This window comes from Camelus dromedarius, chromosome 36 (genome assembly GCF_036321535.1).
Source record: "Camelus dromedarius isolate mCamDro1 chromosome 36, mCamDro1.pat, whole genome shotgun sequence".
In the NCBI taxonomy this organism is placed as follows: domain Eukaryota; kingdom Metazoa; phylum Chordata; class Mammalia; order Artiodactyla; family Camelidae; genus Camelus; species Camelus dromedarius.
The window spans coordinates 13,769,006-13,792,934 of record NC_087471.1 but is presented as its reverse complement, the minus strand read 5'-3'; the positions used below and the strand labels follow the sequence as shown (position 1 = coordinate 13,792,934).

Sequence of the window (23,929 nt, the reverse complement as noted above, 5' to 3'; positions counted from 1 at the left end):
ACATGGGTGGGAAAGGGGCAAAAATGATGAGTAGGGGCAGGCAGGCTGTGATGGAAGCAGGAAAAACTTCATAGTGAAGGTATTTAAGCAGAATCTGGAAAAACTGGAAATTAGTCAGGTGGATAGAGGGAAGGCGAAGAGAACAGCATGAAACAAAGTGTGGAAGTATGAAACAGTTTAACATATTTGGGAAACATTTACTAATTTATTAGTGTGGCTGGAGTGGAGGATGGAAGGGGCGTGGTGAGAGATGCAGCAAGGGAAACAGACAAGGCTAGCTTACAGGAAGCCCGCTGCCCTCCTGCTTTCCTAACCCCTGTCTATATGCCCTTCAGGCTGTACATTCTAACTTCATTCTGATCATTTTTTTAAAGTCTCCTGACCTGCCATCACCCCACTCTCAGCTTGGATTCTTGCTCTTGAATATTTGCCTAATATAACCAAGGACTTTCCATTTCCCCACCCATTTACAGCCCAACCAGGTCATTGCCTGTATACTCAGACTCCTGCTGGACACATCTTGGCTTGAATTCTGTCAGTTCTGTGGCCAATTAGGGCAGACATGGCCCGTAAATCTCTGGAATGTGTGTCCAGAGACTCTGACATTTTAAGTAGGAAATCGAAAGACCTAGGTGGTATTTTCATTTCTTTTTCTAGTTCACACAGACATGACTTTGTAGGAGAAATGAGGATGTGGAAAGTGAGTCACTCGCTACATAACTGAGACCAAGCAGGATGATTTGGTAATTGAAATGATGTTTTCCTGGTGATGAATAAATTCATCTAATACATACTTGGAAAAATTACATATACATATAATTCCTTACCACATTCCAGAAAGTAGTTATCCAAGTTTAGAAAAATGCAACAACAAAAAAATATAAAATAATTAGGGGGCTTAGGTGATCCAGGCAAAGGAAAAATAAGGGTAGGGCAATAATAGAGCCAAGATTAGACAAGATCATAAAAATGTAAGCCACCCACTTTTCCTGGAAGGGAGTCCCACCGCTTTTCCAGACATAAAGTCTGGAAAAAGCTATCTTGTGGGTCCTTACTGAGCAGTGAATGTATCTCAGAGAGCTCCTGCAGTCAATACGATCATGAATTTCTTATGGCTATAGAGTAGTTAAGAGTTGGGTCCTACAGCCAATCTTTCTGGGTTAAATCCTGGCTCTACCATTACTAGCTGTGTGATCTTGGGAAAGTACTTATCCTCTCTGGGCCTCAACCACCTCATCTGTAAAACAGAGATAATTCCTACCTTATAGGATGGTTATGGAGATAATATAAATTAACGTTCATGAAGTGTTTAGAACTGTTCCAGGCACACAGTAAGCACCATGAAGTGTTAACTTTTAAAATTTAATAATTATTAGATAATGTTTGTTAAATTTGAAATCATTTAATTATTCTTACATAAACGTCTATGAAAATTTGAAGAATGCAGTTAAAATACATGGCTCTCTTGTGATCTGGATTGAACTAAAAGTGAAATTTATAGAAATGGGTAGATACCACATATTTTTCAGGAAAAGACTAGGAAAATGGGATTATCAAGAGCCTTGCCTATCTGATAAAGTGATACTCTTCTGAGGAAAGGGAATTGAAATATAAAATACTTATATAAAACAAAATCATCTGTGAGGAGGACATAAAAATCCAACTTTCAATTTTCAAGTGAAAAACCAGAGAATGGAATGACATTTAAGGCTGCAGTTTCTTAAAGTGCATTTTGAGAGGGCACAAGACATTTAGAGCTGATGAGGTCTGGTGGGGCTGTCGCTTTGAATTTAATTACGGCAGTGTGCACTCTGTTCAGAAGAACTGCTCTGAAAGGAGGGTGGAGGAAGAGATAGCACTGAATGAGCTGAGCTATGCTTATATTTGTAGGGAGATGCAGGAACCTGAAAATGAGAACGTGGTGGAGCCAAGCCAACTAACTGAGGGTGAACCAGAAAATGTACTATAGGCTGTCTGGTCAGATAAAGGATGCAAAGGGGGAATAAATAAATGAACATTTAACGAGCATCTACTTCTACATCTGAGTGGGTTGGAATGGCCAGAGGAAGACTGGTTCTCCTGCCTAGAACAACCAGAAACACTGAATAATATAGACACCATTTGTCTGAATGCAGGGAGAAGGTGCTGAGACGATGAAAAGGAGAGGTAGCTGAGTCTCAGAGAGATGAGAGAGTTAATGAAACCTCTTTTGTCCTGAGGGCGTATGTGGATTCTGAGTTGGAGGGAGTCGGGGTGGGAACTGAGAATCTAGGATTTGCACCTGCTAAGGCACTTGCAAGGGGACAGAAAAAACTAGCAAATCTTTTGGTGGAGACTTGGCAGGGCTGGGGTGGGTGCTCAGGCTGATTTCTCACTCAGCACATTTGCCAAATACTGGGGCTGCATCGAGCAGGGGGGCAAAAACACCCAAAGAGAAAGCCTCTGGGAGTGGAGTGTTCTAGCAGACTTGGGACAGAGTGGTTAGAGTTGGGATCGTTCAAGGGAAGGGGACGCTCACAATGCACAGGGCCAGGAGCAACCCAGGGGCAGACTGAGCCTTAGCAGGACTGCAGTCCAGTCTTGGCTCAGCACAGCTCCTGGGTGGAAAAGGGTGATCTGCCAACATTCTATCTGCTTCATGCAGGGCAGGATGAACCCTCTCCAGAGGAAGCCAACACCAACTGGAGCCTCTACAATTCATTTAGGCACAATCAGCATCTTTCATTAAAATATTACCAGGTGCACCAAAAGACAGGACCAACATGTCTGAAAACCAAATGAAGAAAAAGAATAGACACAAGGCCACAGGCGATCCAGGTGTTGAGGTTAGCAGGTAAGTACCTTAAAATAACTATGATTAATTTGTTCAAGAAAATAGATGAAAATATGGAGAATTTCTCCAGAGAATTAGAACCCATAAAAAAGCAACAGATGGAATTTGCAGACCTACTAACCAACCACTATGTCCAAATCACATGCCAGACATACGCTAGGTGCTTTACGCACGCAATAGTACTTAATCATTTTAAAAACCACACGAGGTATATTTTACCGTCTCTATTTCACACGTGAGAGGGACAAGGGTCACTAATACGTGTGTGTCACACATCTCCCTTTTTGCTTTCCCTCCCACTCCACATCTACTCATGAAAGGAGAAGCTTTGTGGTTCTGTTCTTGGATACTTTATACAGGCAGAGAGAGACAGGACCTCAGAGGGAGGGGACTGTGTCAGAGAGGCTCAGTCAGTCTATGAGAGAGAAGAGGACAGAGGTGTCCCTGGAGTGGGGATGTAGAAAGAGTTTTAGTTTCTGTGTGCGTGTGTGTGCGAAAGGCTCTTGGAACATCTCAGGTTAGATATAATTGAGGAGGGGAGAAAGAAAATTTGAGATCTATCATTGTGGGTAAAGACCACTTCCTCTTTGGTGTTCTTTGAAAGCACATATAAGTTAATTTAAAAATTACTTTTTAAAAAATATTTTTTATAGTCATTTTACAATGTTGTGTCAAATTCCAGCATAGAGCACAATTTTTCAGTTATACATGAACATACATGTATTCATTGTCACATTTTTTTCTCTGTGAGCTACCACAAGATCTTGTGTATATTTCCCTGTACTATGCAGTATAATCTTGTTTATCTATTCTATGTTTTGAAATCCTAGTCTGTCCCTTCCCACCCCCACCCCCTTGGCAACCACAAGTTTGTATTCTATGTCTATGAGTCTGTTTCTGTTTTATATTTATGTTTTGTTTTGTTTTGTTTTGTTTTAGATTCCATATATGAGCGATCTCATATGGTATTTTTCTTTCTCTTTCTGGCTTACTTCACTTAGAATGACATTCTCCAGGAGCATCCATGTTGCTGCAGACAGCGTTATGTTGTCGGTTTTTACGGCTGAGTAGTATTCCATTGTATAAATATACCACATTTTCTTTATCCAGTCATCTGTCGATGGACATTTAGGCTGTTTCCATGTCTTGGCTATTGTAAATAGTGCTGCTATGAACACTGGGGTGCAAGTGTCATTCTGAAGTAGGGTTCCTTCTGGATATATGCCCAGGAGCGGGATTCCTAGGTCACACAGTAAGTCTATTCCTAGTCTTTTGAGGAATCTCCAAGCTGTTTTCCACAGTGGCTGCACCAACCTGCATTCCCACCAGCAGTGTAGGAGGGCTCCCTTTTCTCCACAGCCTCTCCAGCATTTGTCACTTGTGGACTTTTGAATGATGGCCATTCTGACTGGTGTGAGATGATACCTCATTGTAGTTTTGATTTGCATTTCTCTGATAATTAGTGATATTGAGCATTTTTTCATGTGCTAAAAATTACTTTTTGTCACTTAGGTAGTGCTTCTGTATACATTATTTATGCAGAGACTAAACCACATGGAGCCACTAGATTTGTTAGGGTTACAAATAGATAAATACACTGATGCTTAGAGAGGTTAGGTATGTTGCCTAAAGTTCACACAATTGGGAAATAGTGAAGCTGTCAGGACCTAGGGCCATCTAAGCCTGAAGCTGATGCTTTTCATGAACAATACAAATTATACTTTATCAAGACAGATTAGAAAACTGCCTTGCCTTGACTCCCCAGAAAGAGAGATAACAAAGGGAGAATTTCTACTCTAAACCTAAATTTGACTAAGGTGGAGGAATTAGCTGGTAAAATGGAGACATGGTAGAAACTCTAGGAAAAGGCAACCAGGTTATCCCGGAATCTGGGTAGTCAAATTCATATCATAGACTTTAACTCAAATCATAGGATACATATTTAAAAAACTAATTAAAATATGCTTTTCTCTCAAAAGAAATAGAACATACAAAGGTCTAATGATAAATATAGGCATCCAGGAAGGCCTCATTGCAGAAGCCCCATCTGAGCTGAGTCTTTCAGAACAGGGTGGGATTTGAACAGATGGAGATAGGACAAAGGCCAAGTTGAACGTAAGTTCAAAGACAGGGCGATTTAAAGTTTGTATGTTAATTTGGATGGACTGTATGTTACAGGGAGGGAAATAATGGGAGATAAGGCTGGAATTTGAATACCTGAGTAAGGAATATAGACTTTAAAGTATAATTAATAGTAAGTCACAAAATAGGTTTAAGCTGAAGAGTGGCAGGTTCAGTGCTGTGTTTCAAGAGGATTAGTCCTGTGGCAGTATGGAAAGTGGATTGGGAAGGGGAAACACTAAAGAGACTAAGACAAATTACGAGATTATCGCAGTATTAAAGGAAAGAGGTAAAAAGGGGCTTGAACTAGGAGAGTGATAATAAAAATGAAGAGGGCAAAACATACACAATAGATGCTATGGGGTTAGAGCAGGCAAGCCTTGAGTCATGGAGTTCTGGCGTCACAGAACAGTATGTGATGGGGGATGCTCCAGCAGGGTTAATCTGGTCTAATGCGCAGTGCAAGTCAGAAGAGGGAGCGATCAGAGATAGGGAAGCCAGTTAGGAGTTTACTGAAGAAGTCTTGGTGAGAACAAGCAGTGGGGATGGGAAGGAAAGGACAGTTACAACTCACATCATAAGAAACAAACTGATATGACTTAGTGATGAAGTGGGTGTAAAGGCCAAGGAGGCTGAAAGTCACTGAGGTTTCAAGCCTGGGTGAGCAGACAATGGCGGTGCTGCTATTAACAGAAAGACAGAAGTCAGAATGAGAACTTAGCTGCAGGGGAACATCACACCATCATGAAGAGGAACAGAAGTCAAGAGATTCAAGCGGGGAGCTGATGACATATGACAAAGGTGTAGGAAAGAGTACAAAACCAAGGAGGGAGTTAATGAAGTGCTGAAAACTTGTAGTAACAGGACCAAGAAGGTCTCTAAATAAGTCTTGTCACATAGTAAGGACTCCAAAAATATTTGTTGTTGAATGAATGAGCAGAAGCTTGTGAAGAATGCTTCCCTCCATAATGTTGGTGCTTGGAGATGTCATGCGAGAAGCAAGAAGGAAGAGCCATTCAAACACCATTTTGCTTCTCCCTTTCCCTGAAAAGGAGTGTTGGTCTTGGATCTGAATGAGGTGGAACAAACACAGAGTAGAGAGGACAGTAGCACAAGACGGGTAAGAAGCAAGTACCTAGTATCAGTTTAAGTGAATTCGAGCCCAGGGAAGTACAGACGCATGGGGTGGTACGTGGAGGGAGAATGACCCTCACTGTGGTGGCCTGTGTTTACCTGGCTACACCTGGAGAAGGGCATTTAGCCAAGGAGTTCAAAGCACGAATTAATACAGTCAACTGAATTGCACTCAAATTCTGACTTGCCCACTTCAGTGGCTGTGTAACCTTTTGTAAGTTACTTGATTTCTCCAGACTTCAGTCTTCTTCATCTGTAAAAATGGGGACAACCATCTCTATCTCACATAATTATCTTGAGGATTAAATGAGGTAAAGTACTCAAAGAGCTTGGTTGAGTGACTAGCGCTTAGTAAGTGCTACAAAAAATGGGTTATCTATTAGTGATGGCTCAGCTACAGCTTGTGAGTTTCCACACGAGAGGAGTGATCAAGAAGAGGTCTCTCTGGCCCCTAGCACAGTACCTGGCACACAGTGCTCAGTAAATACTTGTTGAATAAATAACTAGATTCTCAGACCCCGAGTTCAGAGGCAGAGAGACTCTGATCTTACCTAACATAAGCCAGACGGAAGAGAATACTCTTGCCCATCCTTAGTGTGAACTATTATGGCTACACAGTATTCATTGTTTGGCTGAATTATTGTTCCCTTTACCTTTCCCCTATTTCAATTTCACCACTTCTCTATTTAACCATACCCTCCAATTTTTTTTTTTTTTTTTTTTTTTTTTACCATTGTAAATAACACTGAGATAAGCATGCTGGTACATAGACCTTTGCTCCCATTTCTGATGGTTTTCTTGGGCTGTTATATTCCCAACATTGGAATTGAAGTGTTGAAGGGTGCCATTTTCCAGAAAATTTACACTCCATCTAGCAGTGTATTAAAATGCATGTGTTTAAAATATCACGTACTATAAGAATGTACTGGTGCTTACTTCAGCAGTGCGTGCACTAAAATGGAAATGACACAGAGAAGATTAGCATGGCCCCTGAGCAAGGATGACAGGCAGATTCGTGAAGCGTTCCATATTTTTTGACACAACATTGCAAACTGACTATACTTCAATGAAAAAATAAATTAAAAATGTACTGAAGTCCCCTGAGAGAAATTTCTCCCGAGGGGCTCCCCAAGACCCTGAGGAATTAGGCAGAATTGGGCATAGGAAATGGAGCTGCTGGGCTTTAGCAGTGAGGAGGTATCTATGGTCTCTGCTCTGCAAAGACAGATGCGTGTTCTTCAGATAGGAAACAGGAACTCAGTGGGCGGACTGTGGGCTAAAAGGGAGTGTGGGCTTTGAAACAGGAAAAAAGAAGTCTGTTTCTGATAGTGAAAGACATGCATTACCGTGCTGTCCTGATCTCCCATATCCTACCGGGTCAAACTGTTATTCCACACCCAGTTAGCACTCATACAGTCTTTGGACTGTATTTGCAGGTGTTTTATTTTGCATTTAAACATTTGTGCTTTATTTATTTTTTATTTTTAATTTTTTATATTTTTTAATTAAAAAAATTTTTAATAAACATTTGTGTTTTAATACACTGCTAAATGGAGTGTAAATTTTCTGTTTCATGTATAAGCTCTTTTAGTTTTTCCATTTCAGGAAATGCTAAATCAGAAATCAGGCCATTATTTGATACGTTCCTCTTCCTCACTCCCTACCATCCAATCCTTCATCAAGTTCTTTCTCTAAAATGTGTGTTTTACTTTTCTCATCTTGACTTCCCACATCCAAGTCTAAGCCACAACCATCTCTTGCCTAGACTCCTGTAAGTGCCCTCCTACCTCATTTTTCTTGTTTTCATTCTTGCGTCTGAAAGTTCATTTCCAAATACTGGCACAATTACTAGCTTCAAAACTTAAATGGATGATGTCCTTTCTAACGATTTCTTTCTGTACTTAATGTCCAATAGTCCTTAATGTGGCCTACAAAGCTTTGTGTGATTCGACCCCTGCTCACTTTTGGCTCCCCATCTTTTGGCTCTCTTTCCTGGCTTTTTTTTTTGTTTCAGTCACAATGGTCCTTCCATTCTTTTTTAATTTTTTATTATTTTTTTTAGAAATTTTTTTTTGGTGGGGGGAGGTAATTAGGTTCACTTATTTATTTATTTATTCTTAGGGGAAGTACTGGGGATCGAATACAGAATGTCATGCATGTTAAGCGTGTGCTCTGTCACTTGAGCCATACCCTCCCCAGAATCCTCCCCATTCTTTTTTTTCCCCGATCTATTTACTGCAGCACTCTTATTTCCTCATAATGACATGTTGCTGAGGCCTCATGTTCTCACATGACAATAGAAACCAAAATCTGTTTGTCATCTCTTAAAGAATTGAGAATTGCATACAAAAACCTTACATAAATTAACAGGATGAATAAATTTACATGTGTGAATGTAAACTGTTTTCCAACTCAAGGCAAGTAACAACCCTCGGTGTCCTGGCGGGAAAACATCGGGTAAGAAAGGAAAGTGGGTCGTAAGGCTCGGACCTTCCCAAGCCCGTCAGGCCGGCGAGACAGAAATGACAATGTTTCAGGACTCCTGCAGCTTCTAGAGAAATCCTGGAATCGGCGGCTCTTACACGTTAATACCCTGCACAGATCTAGAGACTCGGGGTCTCCCGGGTTCGCATCAAGCCAACGGATTTCTCTTTCACAAACTTGTTCTCACCTCAGATGCTACAAGTGAGAACCACATGTAAACAGGGGTTTAAGTCAAAGATAAGCACAGGGTATTAAACATGTACCGAGGGAAGAGCTGACTTGGATACAAGGTCAAGATCAGCAAGAAACTCTACCATCCAGGGCCGATGTCAGACATGAGCGTCAAGCAGCCCTCCCCATTCTAGATTCAAGGACCAGCTCTTTCCAGACTCGGGGTCTTTGCACATGCCCTTCTCGGCACCTGGGATGCTCTTCTTGCCGCCCTTCACCTTTCTAATTCCCATTTCACCTGGCAGATCTCAGTTTCAATGTCACCTTCACTTTTTTATAGCAGCCTCTTCTTTTCCTTCATAAACTTCTCACGATTAAGAATATACATGTTTAATCCCACCTCTGCCATTAAAGAGTAAATTTCTTGAGACCGTAGATAATGTGTATCGTAAGAGACTGACTATCTAGGGCTTGGCACAACGTCTGGCCCAAGTGCCCGTCACTGAAATAAACCATAATGTCCAGCACGATGATAGGAAGAAAATAGGGTTTAAAATATAGTTACTCATGGAAAATTTCTGGTTGCCATTTAAATATACAAAATTAGGGATTTTCAAGTTTAGTGTCATATAACTGAATTCAGGAATTATTCACGGTAGCGTGAAACCAACAAAGGCAACTCATATTTAGTCCACGTTTCAGAGGACGTCCAGTTTTCCTGTCCTCTTGTGGACTGGGGCAGGTTTGGGATCAGGGCAGGCTTGATTTAGCTGCTTTTCTGTGGTGCTTTAACACTCGCCCTCTTCCTCACCTGGTGACATGGGTACTCACCAGCAGGCTGTGACACAGAGCATGGAAATGCTGCTGGTTTGTCTCCAGCTCATCCCAGTCCAGCTGCCAACAGCTGGTGGGTCTGAGGATGAATGGGAGTCCGTATGTCAGTGATTCGCAGACCCCACTGGATTTCAGAGCCCTGGGAAAAGACAATGGCAGTGAAAGTCTCCTCAGTGATATCCAGAACCTTGACCCAGATCCACTTAAATTCAGCTTAAGTCTAAGACCCTATTGTGAAGTCCTTTAGGTTGGGGCCTGTGAATTACTCAGCTTAGTATGGACAGCACCTGGCAAGGTCTCTGGCCCACAGCAGGGTCTCCGAGCCTGTTAAATGGCGCAGCCATCATGAGGTGGCTCTGACGGGTGCTGCCTCTCCTGAGCTCATTCTGTTCCATTCACTCCTGCTGCAGCAACCGTATTACACAGCAGTATGTTAACCATCTGCGTCCCAGACCTGGCTCTTTTGTGGCAAAATGCTGACAGAAGATGCATTTCAGAAAAGGATGCATTTAAGAAGGTTCCCCAGCAGCATTCATGGTCAGGCTTACTCAGATACCTGTACATGGGCATGTGATAGGATCTAGGAAACAGTGAAAGCGGTCTTTGCCATCCTTGCTAATTCCGCCCTGGCATTTATTCTCTTGGAAGCAGGAATTCTAGTCCTTAAAGAAATGGGAAGGTGGGGTAGCTCTCATGTACCACTTGCTCCTTGAGGGTCAGACCTCTGTCCTGATGTCCAAACAAAGCAGGTGCTCAATAGCACTTACTCAGTGGATAAACATCTTTCTGCTGATCTTGTTTTTCTCTGCATTCAGAGACTTTCTGGATTTTCAGTCCTCATCCAGACCTCAGAATGTCCTACTGAGGCACATCTCCCACCATCTCCTCATTCAACTCCACACACTGAGCAGACTGACCTTGCTCCTTCATACCCATACCCGCCATTGCTGCTTTGGAACTGACTTCCTATTGCCCGCCACCTGGGGATGCCCTCTATCTCTGGACTTCCTAGCTCTGGAACCCATAAGAATAAGCATTTGCACGGACTGGAACATACTTGATCACCCGGAGCTTGTAACGAGACGCTGACAACTGGGAAGCCATCTGGTAGAGTGTGCTGAAGTCTCCTTTTGGGTCATCCATTCGCAGGGAGCCGCCAGCTGTGCCAGGGAGCAGGGACGGGCTGAGAAGTCGCTCTTGGAGATCACATTTCAGGCACACTGCAATGAAAAGCAGTACTGGGGGAGAGACTGTCCCAGGTAACCTCAGGCTATATATACGGTTAAGAGAGAACACCTGCCACACATTCTGCCCTCACCAGGCAAGTAGCGACTGGGAGGGGAGAGAGGAAAGTACAACTGGTTTGGGAAGGCAGAGCAGGTCTGGAACAGTATTGCTCTACACAATAGGAGACTTATTTTCTGGGTCCGACATGATTCTTATGTGTTTTACTTCTGGGCTGGCTGAGCAGCTCATGGTGAAATATCTGGCTTGTGATGGAGTCTGGGAGGAACACGTGTCCTCCGCGGTAGAGGCAGCTAACACTGCAACAGGCAGGGCCTTCTGGTAATCACAGAAGGAAATTTTGCCTCTGCTGCTTCCCTGTGGCTCAGCTTTGGCAAGACTTCAGGTTAGACGAAGGAAGAGCAGAGAAGCAGAAGTCAGGCGGTCAGCTGATAGCTACTGTTTCTGCGTGAGCACTTCTAGGGACATTCGGAGGGAGGGGGAAGGGAGGGGTAAGTTCCTGAAATAGCTTAGGTTTAATTCCCCAAATGAATGGAAACTTCTAGGCCTTGGAGCATCACCGTGGCAACAGACGGTAAGTAGTTCTGGGGGGGCTTCAACTATGTGTGGGTTATTCACGGAGGATTTATACTCTTGTATTAAGCTTCAGCTCCAACAGGTGTACTCACATCACTGTGTATGATGGTCTGTTGTGCTAGGCTTGAATCCTTGATACTACGAAGGTCTTTAATAAAATATGTATCAGGTTTGAATACTATTAACAAACTAGGAATGTATGAAAGTTGAGTACTTGCGAGAAGGCTAGAGGTTGATGTCAGTGATTTATGAAATGACTGTAGTAAGTGCAACATGAAGTAAAAATAGAAGTAGAAATAATGTAGGGGAAAAAATAGGATGTCAGAATAGATGTCAGCTCTTGCTGGCCCTCCTGGGAGCAGCAATCAGACCTAGACATGAATTCGGGGTGAGACAGCTCTTGGCTCTTGGTGTGGCAGTCAGCAGGAGGGGCTCTGCCTAGGACTCCAGCTGCCCCTCATTTCCTCTGTGCCTGACTTCTCGGTTGTTGGGTCCCTGGGCTTTAGAACCAGACAGCTGTGTTCATCTGGCTGAGGTTCTCAACTCTGCTTGCAGTAAGAATCACCTAGTGGGCTTGTCAAAGGTACTGAGGTCTGGGCCCTACTCACAACAACGAAACAGGGATCTCTGGGGCTGGAGCTGATTTTGGTGTTTTTAAAAGTTCCTCATGTGATTCTTCCTGCAGCTAGGGCTGAGAACTCCTGGAACTCTAATCTCAGCAGTGTCCCCAAAGCTGGGAAAGATGTTTTAGCAGGCAGGGCATGAGTCTAGAACCACGTATGCTTCTCACCACCCAGAACCCATGTGCAGAGGTGGCAGGTCCCAAACTCAAAGAGGTAACACAAGACGCTCATGTGGGGCAGACTGTGCACTCTGTCAGAAAGAGGCCTCTGAGGGAAGTCCCTAGAGAGCAGGTGAAGGGCCTGAGGCAGCTACAGAAGCAGGTAGTGTTGGATGGAGACCCTTGTAAGGAGAAGTCAAAGTGAACATCTGAGGAGCAGTCCTCAAAAGATTCTAAAGTAGGAGACTCCAGGGGTTTTGTTGTATTTTGTTATGTTTTTCCTGTGGGGAGTCACATTTCTAGAAATCCATTGTGCATCAGTTTTTTTGAACAATGGATGGCTATAGTATGGTCTTTATTGTGCTCGTATAAACTCACGGGTGGGTCCCACGCACCCCAGAGGAGGCCTGCTTCCCTGGACCTCATTCCACCTGTGCCTGAGCATCTGGATTCCAGTGAAGACCTCCTGGGCAGAAAAGTCCAGATCTAAGTTCTACCACCCACCCTGAAGACCTGTGGATTTCTGAAAAATGACTGCAGATAAACATTCTGGCTCTGGCTGGTGCTGAAAGCCATGGAAAAAGAGAGGGCAAAGCAAAGAAATTCTCAACAGTACCATGGGCAAATGCCATGCAACAGTGGAAGGTGGCTAGCTGCAGGAGTTCCTGGCTGTTGATGGCCCCAGCCCTCCTAATGAGATAAGTGCCCAGCAGGAGGCAGACTCTTGGTTCAAAATTGTCCAGCACGAGGCAGGCTGTGTAGCTGGTAAGGACCCAGGCTCTGGAGGTGACCGACCTGAGTTTGATGAATGTCCTCTGGACTGAAGAGTAGTCAAATGCACAAAATATAGATTTCTAGTCCTAGGGGTTAAGAATGGGTTCTGGAGTTGACTGGCTTTGAATTCTGGCTTGGCTATTAATTTTCTGTGCAGCCCTGGGGGAAATGTTTAATTTCTCTAAGTTTCAATTTTCTCTGTAAAACTGGGGTAATATTACATTTATTGGTTTTTAAGACTTCCTTTTTCTAACTAACATCTCTGTATGTATCTCTTAATCACCATTGACCGGGCAGATAATCTTTACCTTACTACTCTACTCACTCAGTAAGGATAAAATGTATTTATAAGTGATAAAAAAGCACTGTGTCACATTTAATTGGCAGCGTTTTTCTTTCTTAGTGGTACATAAAATAATGGTGTATCTTTTACTTAATAGCATCTTAGATTCAATGACATATGATTACAGTACCTGTCTCATGTTGTTATGAAGCTTAAATGGGATAATGCAGGGAAAGGAATTAACACAGTGGCTGGAAGAAAATAGATAAGTGAATTCCAGAGGATGCGACTAGGAGCAATTGGTACTATTGGCCTTGAAGACAGTAAAATCAAGGTTAAGTTGCTAAATGCATCCGGGGCCCTAGATTGAAAGTGGGGCAACGGTGGGGTGGGGTGAAGGGTGGGGGTGGGGAGGGAGGGAGAGAAAGAGCCAGAAGGCTATCCCCAGAAAGCAAGCACCAAGATATGTCTTTCCTTTGGGGGTGGAAGTCTATACCCCTTTTTCTCATTGAGCGCCCCCTCCTAAAGGGGAAGACACAATTTAAGTCTTCTCTTTGGAGCTTGGGCCCTAAGGCATCAACTTTTCCAGGCTCAGTGTGGCTGACTATACTGATGGGCCCATTTGCAGGCCTGGACACTCAGGTCCTAAGCCGACCACGAAAGGGGGTGAACTCTAGAAATGGCTTTGTCCTATGGTCTAGTGGGACCTGAACTAAGCATCACTGCCAGCCAGAGCAACAGCCAGGACCTCGCTGGCCTCGGGCTTTGCCTCTGCAGGTGCTTCGGTTCCCCTCAGTTTGGTGTCTCCCTGTTGAAAAGTCCTCAATTTAATCTCCATTTACCTTTGGTTCTTTTCCTCTCCTCACGGGCCCTGTTGATATTGCCGAGGTACCACCTTACCTCTAATTATAATGTCGATAATGTCTGCTGCATCAAAAGTGAAAGACTGAGAAAATATAGGACTCATTGCACGCTCATGCAGTGTAGCTGATGCCCTGTTATTGGGGTATTTCAGTCTTTACGCTGAAACTAACTAGCCCTTGCTGTCTGGGCTTAATTAAGTTCAGTTTTGTAACTGTGGTCACTTTTTAGAAATACTCTTCTTACTCCTCAATGCCGACACTGGACAGCCTCATCCAATCCTCCTCCAACCCCTAAACTTCAACTACTCTGTATTCTGGGGATCTACCAATCTAGAGCCCTAATTGTAGACCGGGATAACCATAATCTATGTAATACGTCTTTTGTGGGGGTGTGTACTTGGATTATCTCTGGCTCTGGAAATGTTGCTGAGACACCGTGAAGGAAGAAGAAGGTGGACGTGTTCTTGGTCTGTTCCACTGTTATGTAGCCAGGCTTTGAAGAACATCTCCATGCTGACAACATCGTTGTCTACAGTCTGAAGGTCAATGTCAGTTCCCAAGACAGAATTCTCTGCAGAAGAAAGGGACACAGTGGTTAAAGTGTTTGATTGTTTAATTGTAAATTTTGAAAAATATAAAAATTTAAATGCACCCATCTTTTGTACCCATCAACTTTCACCTCTAGATATCCAGCCTAGAGACATTCTTGGATAGCACACACACAGACTCATGCGAAGGCGTCCGGTACAGCATTGTAATAATAACAGATAATCAAAACTCCAAACAGGAAGCAAATCAAATGCCCATCATTAGGGGAATGTTGAAATAAATTATGGCACAAATGATGGAGTATTAAGCTATCGTTAACAAACAAAGTAAAGCTAAATGTACTGACGTGGAGAGTCAGGAGATAGTATGTGAATAAAGAAAGTTCTAGAACAAGATGTATAGTATGAGCCTATTTATAGAAAAATAAAACTATTGGCCTGAGTACATACATATGTATGGAAATGCCTTTTACAAAGCTCTGGAAGGCTACAATCAAAGTGTTAATAGCGGACAGGAGTAAGACATTCTACAGAAAACATGTAAAAAACATTTTACAGAAACAGACTCAGACATAGAATACAGACTTGTGGTTGCCAGTGGAGAGGAGGCTGGGAAGGGATAAAATGGGAGTTTGAGATTTGTAGATACTGACTGGTATATATAAAATAGATAAGTTTATACTGTATAGCACACAGAAATATATTCAATATCTTGTAGTAGCTCATGGTGAAAAAGAATATGAAAATGAATATATGTGTGTTCATGTATGACTGAAGAATTGTGCTGTACACCAGAAATTGATGCAAAATTGTAAACTGACTATATAGCTCAATAAATTTAAAAAATATTAGCAAAAAAACCCCACTTTAGAGTACAAAAACATCCCCCAAATAATATAGCAATGCAAATTAAAGACAATTAACAAGGGGGCCTTCAGTTTTATGTTGTTGTTTCACAGTGAAAATGTATTCAACTATTACTGCTGTTATAAAAATTAAATTTTAAAAAGACTCATAGAAAAAGAAAAAGATGAATTCCCGAGCTCCACCTTCTGATACAGACGATACAAGTTTGCCGCTGACTTACTAAATTGCACAAGTGTGGTCAGCAGCCAAGAAGACAGGGGTGGCCTGGTGGAGTGCGATTTGACTCCAAACCTGAATGAATGAAACTAGGTAGGTAGGTAGCCTTTGCTAGCCTACTTCCTTCCTCGGGCAACACTAGCTCAGGAATTGGAGTCTGGGTGTGAAGGTAAAGTTTGTCAGTAAAAGCCAAATATAAGGTGAGAGACAGGAAATGAGACAAGATCTGGAAGGAAACCGAGGAGGAACCCGACTTTTTTTTTGCCTCACCATGAGGGACTCTCTGAAATACTTCTACAAAGGGCCTAAGAAAAGTCAGTTGCTCCAATGAATTAACTTCTATGTATGACTCACGGATCCTGGGGAGAAAGCTGGTTTATTTCTAGAACGACATTCCTGAGGACAAGTCTGCAGAGGTGGCATGCTCTCCACAAGGGACAAAGGGCTTCAGTCCAAAGTGTTGGCACCCACACAGGGGAGGTGTGGCGAGACTTAGATGACTTCATGTCACATTTCACGACTTATTCTGTGGCTGATAAGGGGCACCAAATGCCTTTCTCTTCGACTAGTATTACTAAAACTCTACCATCTTTTGTGAATAGTCACAAGAATTTATTAGGTAACTAGTCATTTCACTTATTCCAACACGGACTAATAGTAATTATGTATCACACAGAAGATGAAATACTGTACAAAAATATATGATACTCTTTGCACTTACAGAGTTTATAAAACAACATTATTATTTAAAAACATTTTTGGGGGGGTATTGGGTTTATCTATTTATTTATTTTTAGGCAGTCCTGAGGATTGAACCCAAGACCCTGTGCATGCTAAGCATGTGCTCTACTACTTGAGCTATACCCTCCCCCAAGCAACGTTTTTCTTGACCATTCCTCCTTAAACTTTCATCTGCCCCACCAAGTTTTCAAGCACTACAGTGATAAACATGAGGTCATTGTCAAAGGAACATTCCTCGTAAGTGGAGAGAAATGTTCTTCTTAATAGTGTGAATCATCTTTTGTCACAGGCAAAACAAGAAGTAATTTTTCTGAGCCTGGAGTTCAACCCTGAGTAACAAGTATGGGACTGACTGGACAGCTGCTTCTCAGGGAGGCAAGATAGTCATTAAAGCATAAGGACGCAGACACAGAACTAAAGAAATGAAACTGAGCAAAGGATCTCAAAACGCAGAGAGGTTAATACTGCTTTGAGTCCAAGCAGAATTTTGAAGAGAAATAATTGTTTCTTTTTTTCTCCCCAGGGAAAGGGTAGACGATTAGAGACCCCTACCATAGGCATTCTGTGAGGACAATAGCAAAGTTATCTCCCATTAAGAATCTGGAAATGAGAAAAAGAGGGTTTTCCTCAGATGGACAAATGATAAAATTAATACAGAGTGATAAGGCCAATGAAACACAGTCACAGTAAGAAAGGAGGATGGCTTACTGACCAGAGCAAGATTTGGCTGGAGCCTGTGGATGGTCCTGGCTTATCCAAAGAATGAATGTGAGCACTAGAAGGGAGGAGGATTGGCCAGAAATGGAGCCCAGAGGAAGGGAGCCACAGCAGCACACGCTGGCAGTGCCGTCCAAGAGGGGCTCAGAGGGGAGGGCGTGCTGGCTCCATGCATCCCCACGGCAGGGTGTGTTTGTCAGGTTTCTGGTCTTCTTGGTGATGACAGTGGCTATGTATGGTTCTCCTTCTAAAATATTCTGGCTTATGCTTCAGTCTTGAGCTTGAGAAGGTGATGCTTACAAAATCAGCTTTTTCATCCTGCAAAGCTGAAGAACCAATCCTGAAACACAGTGCCTCTGTGAAGGAAACTGCCAATCTTTCCCGCAGACACTCCACCACTGTTGCTAAAGTTCTTGTCAACTTCTTTTTTTCCTTTCAGTTTTATTGAGATATAGTTAACATATAGCACATAAGTTTAAGATGTACAGCATAATGATATGACTTACATACAGCATGAAATGATTACCACAATAAGTTAGTGAACATCCATCATCTCATATAGACACAAAGTTAAAGAAATAGAAGACAATTTTTCTTTGTGGTAAGAACTCAGGATTTAGTCTATAACAACTTTTATATGTAATGTACAGCAGTGTTAATTACATTTATCATGCTGTGCATTAGTATGTAGTTATTTATCTTACAGTAAATAGTTATGGACTATATACGTTTACTATATATTACTAATATATTTACTAGTAGTTATTTATCGTATAACTGGAAGTTTGTACCTTTGGACTACCTTCCTTCAATTCCCCCTCACGCCCCCACTTCTGGTAACCACAAATCTGATCTCTTTTCTGTGAATTTGCTTTTGAAGTGTAATGACCTGTTGCTATTTAGTGCAGTATAACTAAATGTTAGTTCCTGGCACACGCTGCAGTGATTTAATATTTCTATACCTCTCAAAATGAACATCATGATAAGACTAGTTATCATCCGGCACCAAAGATACTACATGATTATTGACTAGTTTCCCCACACTGTACATTTCATACCTGTGGCCCATTTATTTTGTAACTGAAAGCTTGTACCTCTTGCTTTACCTCACCTACGTCTCTCCTCGCCCTACTTTCCTCCTCTGTGGCAACCACCTGTTTGTTCTCTGTGACTCTGTTTCTGTTCAGTTAGTTTGTGTGTTTTGTTTTTTTTAGATTCCACATATAAGTGAAATCTAACATTACTTGTCTTTCTCTGTCTGACTTATTTCACTTAGACTAAAACTTCTAGATCCATCCATGTTGCTGCAAAGGGCAAGATTTCATTCTTTTTTTTCTATGGCAGTGTAGTATTCTGTTGTATATATATATACACCACATCTTCTTTATCCACTCATCTATTGATGGGCACTTGCTTCCATATCCTGGCTACTGTAAATAATGCTACAATGAACATAAGGGTTCATGTATCTTTTCACATTAGTGTTTTTGTTTTCTTCAGATAAACGCACAGGAGTGGAATTGCTGGATCATATGGTAGCTCTGTTTTAATTTTTGGAGGACCCTCTATACTGTTTTCCAGAGTGGCTGCACCTATTTACATTCCCATGGGTTCCTTTTTCTCCACGTCCTTGGCAATACTTGCGACTGCCTTTTTGATAATAGCTGTCCCGACAGGTGTGAACTGACTGTCCAGACAGGTGTGAGCTGACTGTGGTTTTGATTTGCATCTCCTTGATGATTAGTGAGGCTGAGCATCTTTTCATGTGCCTGTTGACCCTCTGTGTGTCTTCTTTAGAAAAATGTCCACTTAGGCCCTGTTTTTAAACTCAGGTTGTTTCGTTTTTGATGATGAGTTTTTATAGGTTCTTGGTATATTTTGGATTTAACTGCTTATCAGATATGTCATTTGCAGGTATCTTCTCCCATTCAGGGGGTGGTGGCCTTTTCATTTTGTTGGTAGTTCCCTTCACCGTGCAAAAGCTTTTCAGATGTAGTCCCATTTAGTTTTGCATCTGTTTCCCTTGCCTGAGGCGACATATCCAAAAAAATATTGCCAAGACTGGTATCAAAGAGCTTACTGCCTATGCTTTCTTCTAGAAGGTTTACAGTTTCATGTCTTGCATTTAAGTCTTTAATCCATTTTGAGTTTATTTTTGTATATGGTGTGGAGTTCTTTCCAACTTCTTAACCTACAGGTTCTTGGAAGAGCCAAAGAACAGAGCTTCTTCCTTTGAAAAAATTCTCAGGGAATTGCCATGCAGGTGCTTCAGATTTGAGTCCTCACTTTTGCAGGGACCTTCTCAGGGACAGTCACAGTATACAAGCTAAGGACTAATGTGTAAGCCAAAACACTCTTGACAGAGAACTTCTTTTGTGTTTTCTTTGTCCCTGGTCCAGGCCTTCATTTCCTTGTGCCTGAGTTATGGCAGTGGCCTCTTGGCTATTCCATCAAATGCCATTTCTTCCCCTCCGATCCTTCTTACCAGTCAGTTTCTCTGAAACATGGCTTTGTCAGATCCTTCCTTTGCTAAAGTGCACACACCGCCTTCCTACTGTCATCTTCTTTCTTCCCTTCACTCATCCTGTACCACTTGCTACTCCTTATTCCTCAAAACCCCCCATTTCCCCTCGTTCCGTGGTGGCTCAGACCTTTCCCCCCATCTCCACCTGCTGAGAGCCTATGCTCCCACCCCAGGCCCCCAGCTCAGCAGTGCTGAAGCTCGGCAAATGCCTGTTGAGTTAAACAGCTGCTCCCTGCTCCTCAGCTCTCATTACTTTTTCCTGTAACTCTTCTGCTTCAACCAAGTTAGCCTCCTTGCCATGTGACTTCCTTCCTTCCTCAGTGCTTTTATTACCCTTGTCAATCCACGGCCTCAGCTCCTCCAGAATTCAACTCAGAACTGACTCTGTCCAGGAAGTTATGCTTAATTACATCCCTACCCCCTTCTTTGGCTTTAATCAGCACCCCCTGGGTATCTGTGCCCTCTATGTGGGCAATTCAAATGACACTTGTTACTTTGTTTCTTCTGAAGGGCTTTCTTATCTTGTCGTGAGTTTATGAAGGGTGGTGGAATGAAGTGGAAAGACCAGGGATTGAATTGCGGCTTGAAAGTTGTTAGCTATGTGACTTGGGGCAGAGTGGAGATGGTACAACCTATTTCATAGTTGTAGGAAGCATAAGACGTGAGCTAATTCGCTATGAATGGCATGTCGTCCAACAAATGGCATTTTCTTCCGTTTCTGTCATCAACAAAACGATTTGCTCTTAAAGGAAAAGAATGTGCTTTCCTTTTTTGGAACTCATTTTCTTCCGATTACTTATCTTGGTGACTTCCTCCCTCGCCATCAACATATATAAGAGCACCAACACCTAGTACTGTGTTCCTCACAAATACAACGGAATGTGCTAAACTAGGGGGGAGGGGCGGGGACGTCTCACTTTTCCAGTGTTTGAAGAACAGCTCGCACACTGACTGGTGAGCAGGGCAGTCAGTGAGACTGGTTACCCTGAGGGTACCAACTAGAAAGGTTACTGGCTACTGGCGTGGAGGTGCAGCTGGCTCTGAGTATCTGAGCGTTCGTGACAAGTGAGGAAGGCCTAGTCTGTTGCAGTCTAGCTGGCTGCCAGCAATCACATTCAGACTTCAGGCCTACCCTGCCCCCCTGTGGCCACAAGCAGTGATACCCTTCACTGAGCTCTTTTTAAGCTTTTCTGGAAGGGCCACAATAATGGAAAAGACTAAGAAAGCCAAATGATTGAAAATAAGGTCATGCCTAAAGCAGCCCGTCTCAGAGGTCAACCCTAAAACATGGCTACAAAATTGAAGTGTACTTAATATGGGAGAATTTGACTCTTTCACACACACATATACAATGGCTGTATTTCTCTCTTGACATATATTGTCTAAAGGAGAGGCCCAGGAAGATGGTGCTCCTGGCCGGTCCTGCACATCCTCCCCAGTTCCACAGTCTTCACCTATAGTCCAGACCTATTTCTTTCCAAATGACCATCATGTCACCTGTCTTTGGGTGTCATGGATGGGCTTCAGGGGTTCTGGGAACCCCTGAAATTGTATATAATTTCATCTGTGTGTGTATAGGCATATTTTGGTGTGTGTGGGGGGGGAGGGGATAGGCCCTTAGTTTTTATCAGATTCTCAAAATGTCAAGAACCACTATGGAAACTATGAAATCATATCTTAGCCTCCCTGGGCCAGTCTACAATCAGTACTATTAGGCCTGTGAATACAGGATGTTAACAACTAGCCCAAATAGTCAGAGCAGACAAAGCTTGCTCAGAAACAACTGTGCAAGACCCAAGAACAGTAGATGAGGGGGACAGAAGAGGAGGAAAGAAAAATTGAGATTTAATAAGAAGAACTTTTAAGTCATAATCTCCTAAAGACACAGAGGGAAATGATGAAGAACTTGAGCCTATTGACTTGAACAGAAGACGGAAGAGGAGGCAAAAAGAAAGCAGTAAACTGATCAAGAGTAAATAAGGGCCTTCCAATCTGGTTAGGTCCCACTGCCTAACAGACTGATCTTCCTGTAAATCATAGCTAGAAACTCAGGATAGTAGTAAAAAACAAAACAAAACAACTACCCAAGGGCTCTGGAGACTGAACAAAGATTTGCGAGAAAAGCTAAAATTTGAAGTGAGTCACCAGCAAGGAATAAGTTCCCCATTTTTTGCACCTTGGCTTTGAGGGTGGCCTCCATCACAGGAGTGCAGGGACAGCTACAATTTCAACAGTCAGGCCTCTGTCTTTCACTGGCATTACCAGGGGAAGAAGCCTAGGGCAACCAGAGCCCCTGGAAAAAGCCAAAGCCAGAGAGCCTTAAATTATGTGTTTAAACAGTCCAGGCACCTAGCTGACCCTGGGTGGGACAAACTGAAAGCAGCTCATAGTTTAGGCTTCAAGAATGGAACTGAGATTTGAGTGAGGGGCCTACACAATGTTGCAGGTTGAGTCTAACAAAGTTAATTGTCTGCTAAAACAAAACACTTTACAGAGCAGTATAATAGAATCCAGGGTCTATACAACATAATATTCACAAAATACAATGCAAAAGCTTTTGGCATACAAAGAGTCAGAAAATATGACTCAGTTTCAAATGAAAATATGATCAATAGATGCAAAGACCCTAAGATAACAAAGATAGATGTTAGAGTCACCAGACAAGGACTTCAAAGCAGCATAATTAAAATTATGCTCAATAAGGAATGGAAAATATGTTCACAATAAATGAAAAGATAAGAAATATCAACAGAGAAATAGAAAATATAAAAAAGTACCAAATGGAAATTTTAGAACTGAAAAATACAACATCTGAACAAAAAATTCACCACATGAGCTTAAAAGCATAATGGAGATGAGAGGTGAGAGTCAGTGAATTTAAAGGTAGATCAACAGAGATCATCTAATCTGAAGAATAAAAAGAAAAAAGTTTGGACAAAACCAAACAAACAAGCAGAAAACCACAGAGCCTTGGGGAACTGTGGAACTATTTTAAAAAGTTTAACATGTAGGTAATTGGAGTCCCAGAGAGTGAAAAGACAGAAAAAAATATTTGAGGATATAATGGCAGCAAATTTCCCAAACTGGGTTATGGATATAAATGTACAGATTAAAGAAGCTCAGTGAAGCCCAAACAAGAAATCTGTGCTTAGTCACATTATTGTAAAACTGCTGAAAAACAAACATAAAGAGAAAATTCTTGAAAGCATCCAGAAAAATGATCCTTTACATAAAGGGGAAAGTGATTTAAGGACTGTGACTTTTATTGAGCAACCATGGAAGGCTGGAAGACAGTGGAGCAACACATTTCATGTGCTGAAAGAAGAAAGAATCCTGTCAACCCATACATCTACATACAAGAAAAACATCCTTCAAGAGTGAAAGTGAAATATACATTTTCAGATAAATAATGGCTAAGAGCATTTGTCATTACAAGAACCATGCTACAAGAAGTACTAAGTTCTCTGAGCTGAAGGAAATGATACCCAAAGGAAAGTTGGCTGGATCTTTAGGAATGAACGAAGAACACTGGAAATAATAAATATAAAAGTCTATTTTTCTCTTAGTTTTTAAAACATACACATGATTGTTTAAAGCAAAAATTTATAACACTGTCTTGTTAAGATGTAATACACATGACAACTACAAAAAAAAAGACAATGTTGTGTGTGGTGGGGTGGGGGATAAATGGACCTAGTGCAAAGTTTCTGTATTTTACATGACATGGTTCTATACTAATTCTAAGTAGGCTGCAACAAAGTTTAAAAATATATTTTAATCCCTTCAAGATTTCTATATTTTATGTAAAGAACTGTAGTCCTGAGGTTTCTACATTTTATGTGAAGTGTACTATATTGACTCTAAATGTAAGTTAAGACTGGTTAATGTAATCCCTAGAGAAGCCACTAAAAAACAATGCAAAGAAATGTAGCTAAATGACAATTGATAAATTGAAATAGAATTCAGAAAATGTTTAATAATCTAAAAGAAATCAGGCAAGCAGGGAAAAGATGAGCACAAACAAAAAACAGAATGACCTAAATCCAACCACAGCAATACTTCTGATAAATGTTAATGCTCCATAAGGGGCAGAGATGAACCGAATGGATAAAAAGCAAGACCCAATTACATGCTGTCTGTAAGAGATACACTTTAAGTATAAAGACACAAATAGGTTGAAAGTAAATGGGAAAGGATTAACGATAAACACAGTAAGA

At 41.9% G+C, this 23,929-nt stretch overlaps 1 protein-coding gene and 1 non-coding gene across 2 annotated transcripts in view; one reads left to right on the top strand and one right to left on the bottom strand.

Moving 5' to 3' along the window:
• Positions 1 to 7,016: 7,016 nt before the first annotated feature.
• LOC116157566 (U6 spliceosomal RNA) lies at positions 7,017 to 7,123 on the top strand. The gene has a single exon (XR_004141696.1). It is a non-coding gene; the product is annotated as a U6 spliceosomal RNA (small nuclear RNA).
• A 2,427-nt stretch (positions 7,124 to 9,550) lies between these two features.
• LOC135320063 (meiosis 1 arrest protein-like) overlaps positions 9,551 to 23,929 on the bottom strand; it is a 32,467-nt gene continuing 18,088 nt past the window's right edge. The window contains 3 exon segments of the mRNA XM_064482520.1: positions 9,551 to 9,716; positions 10,635 to 10,797; positions 14,497 to 14,670. Coding sequence (XP_064338590.1) covers positions 9,551 to 9,716; positions 10,635 to 10,797; positions 14,497 to 14,670 — 503 coding nt within the window.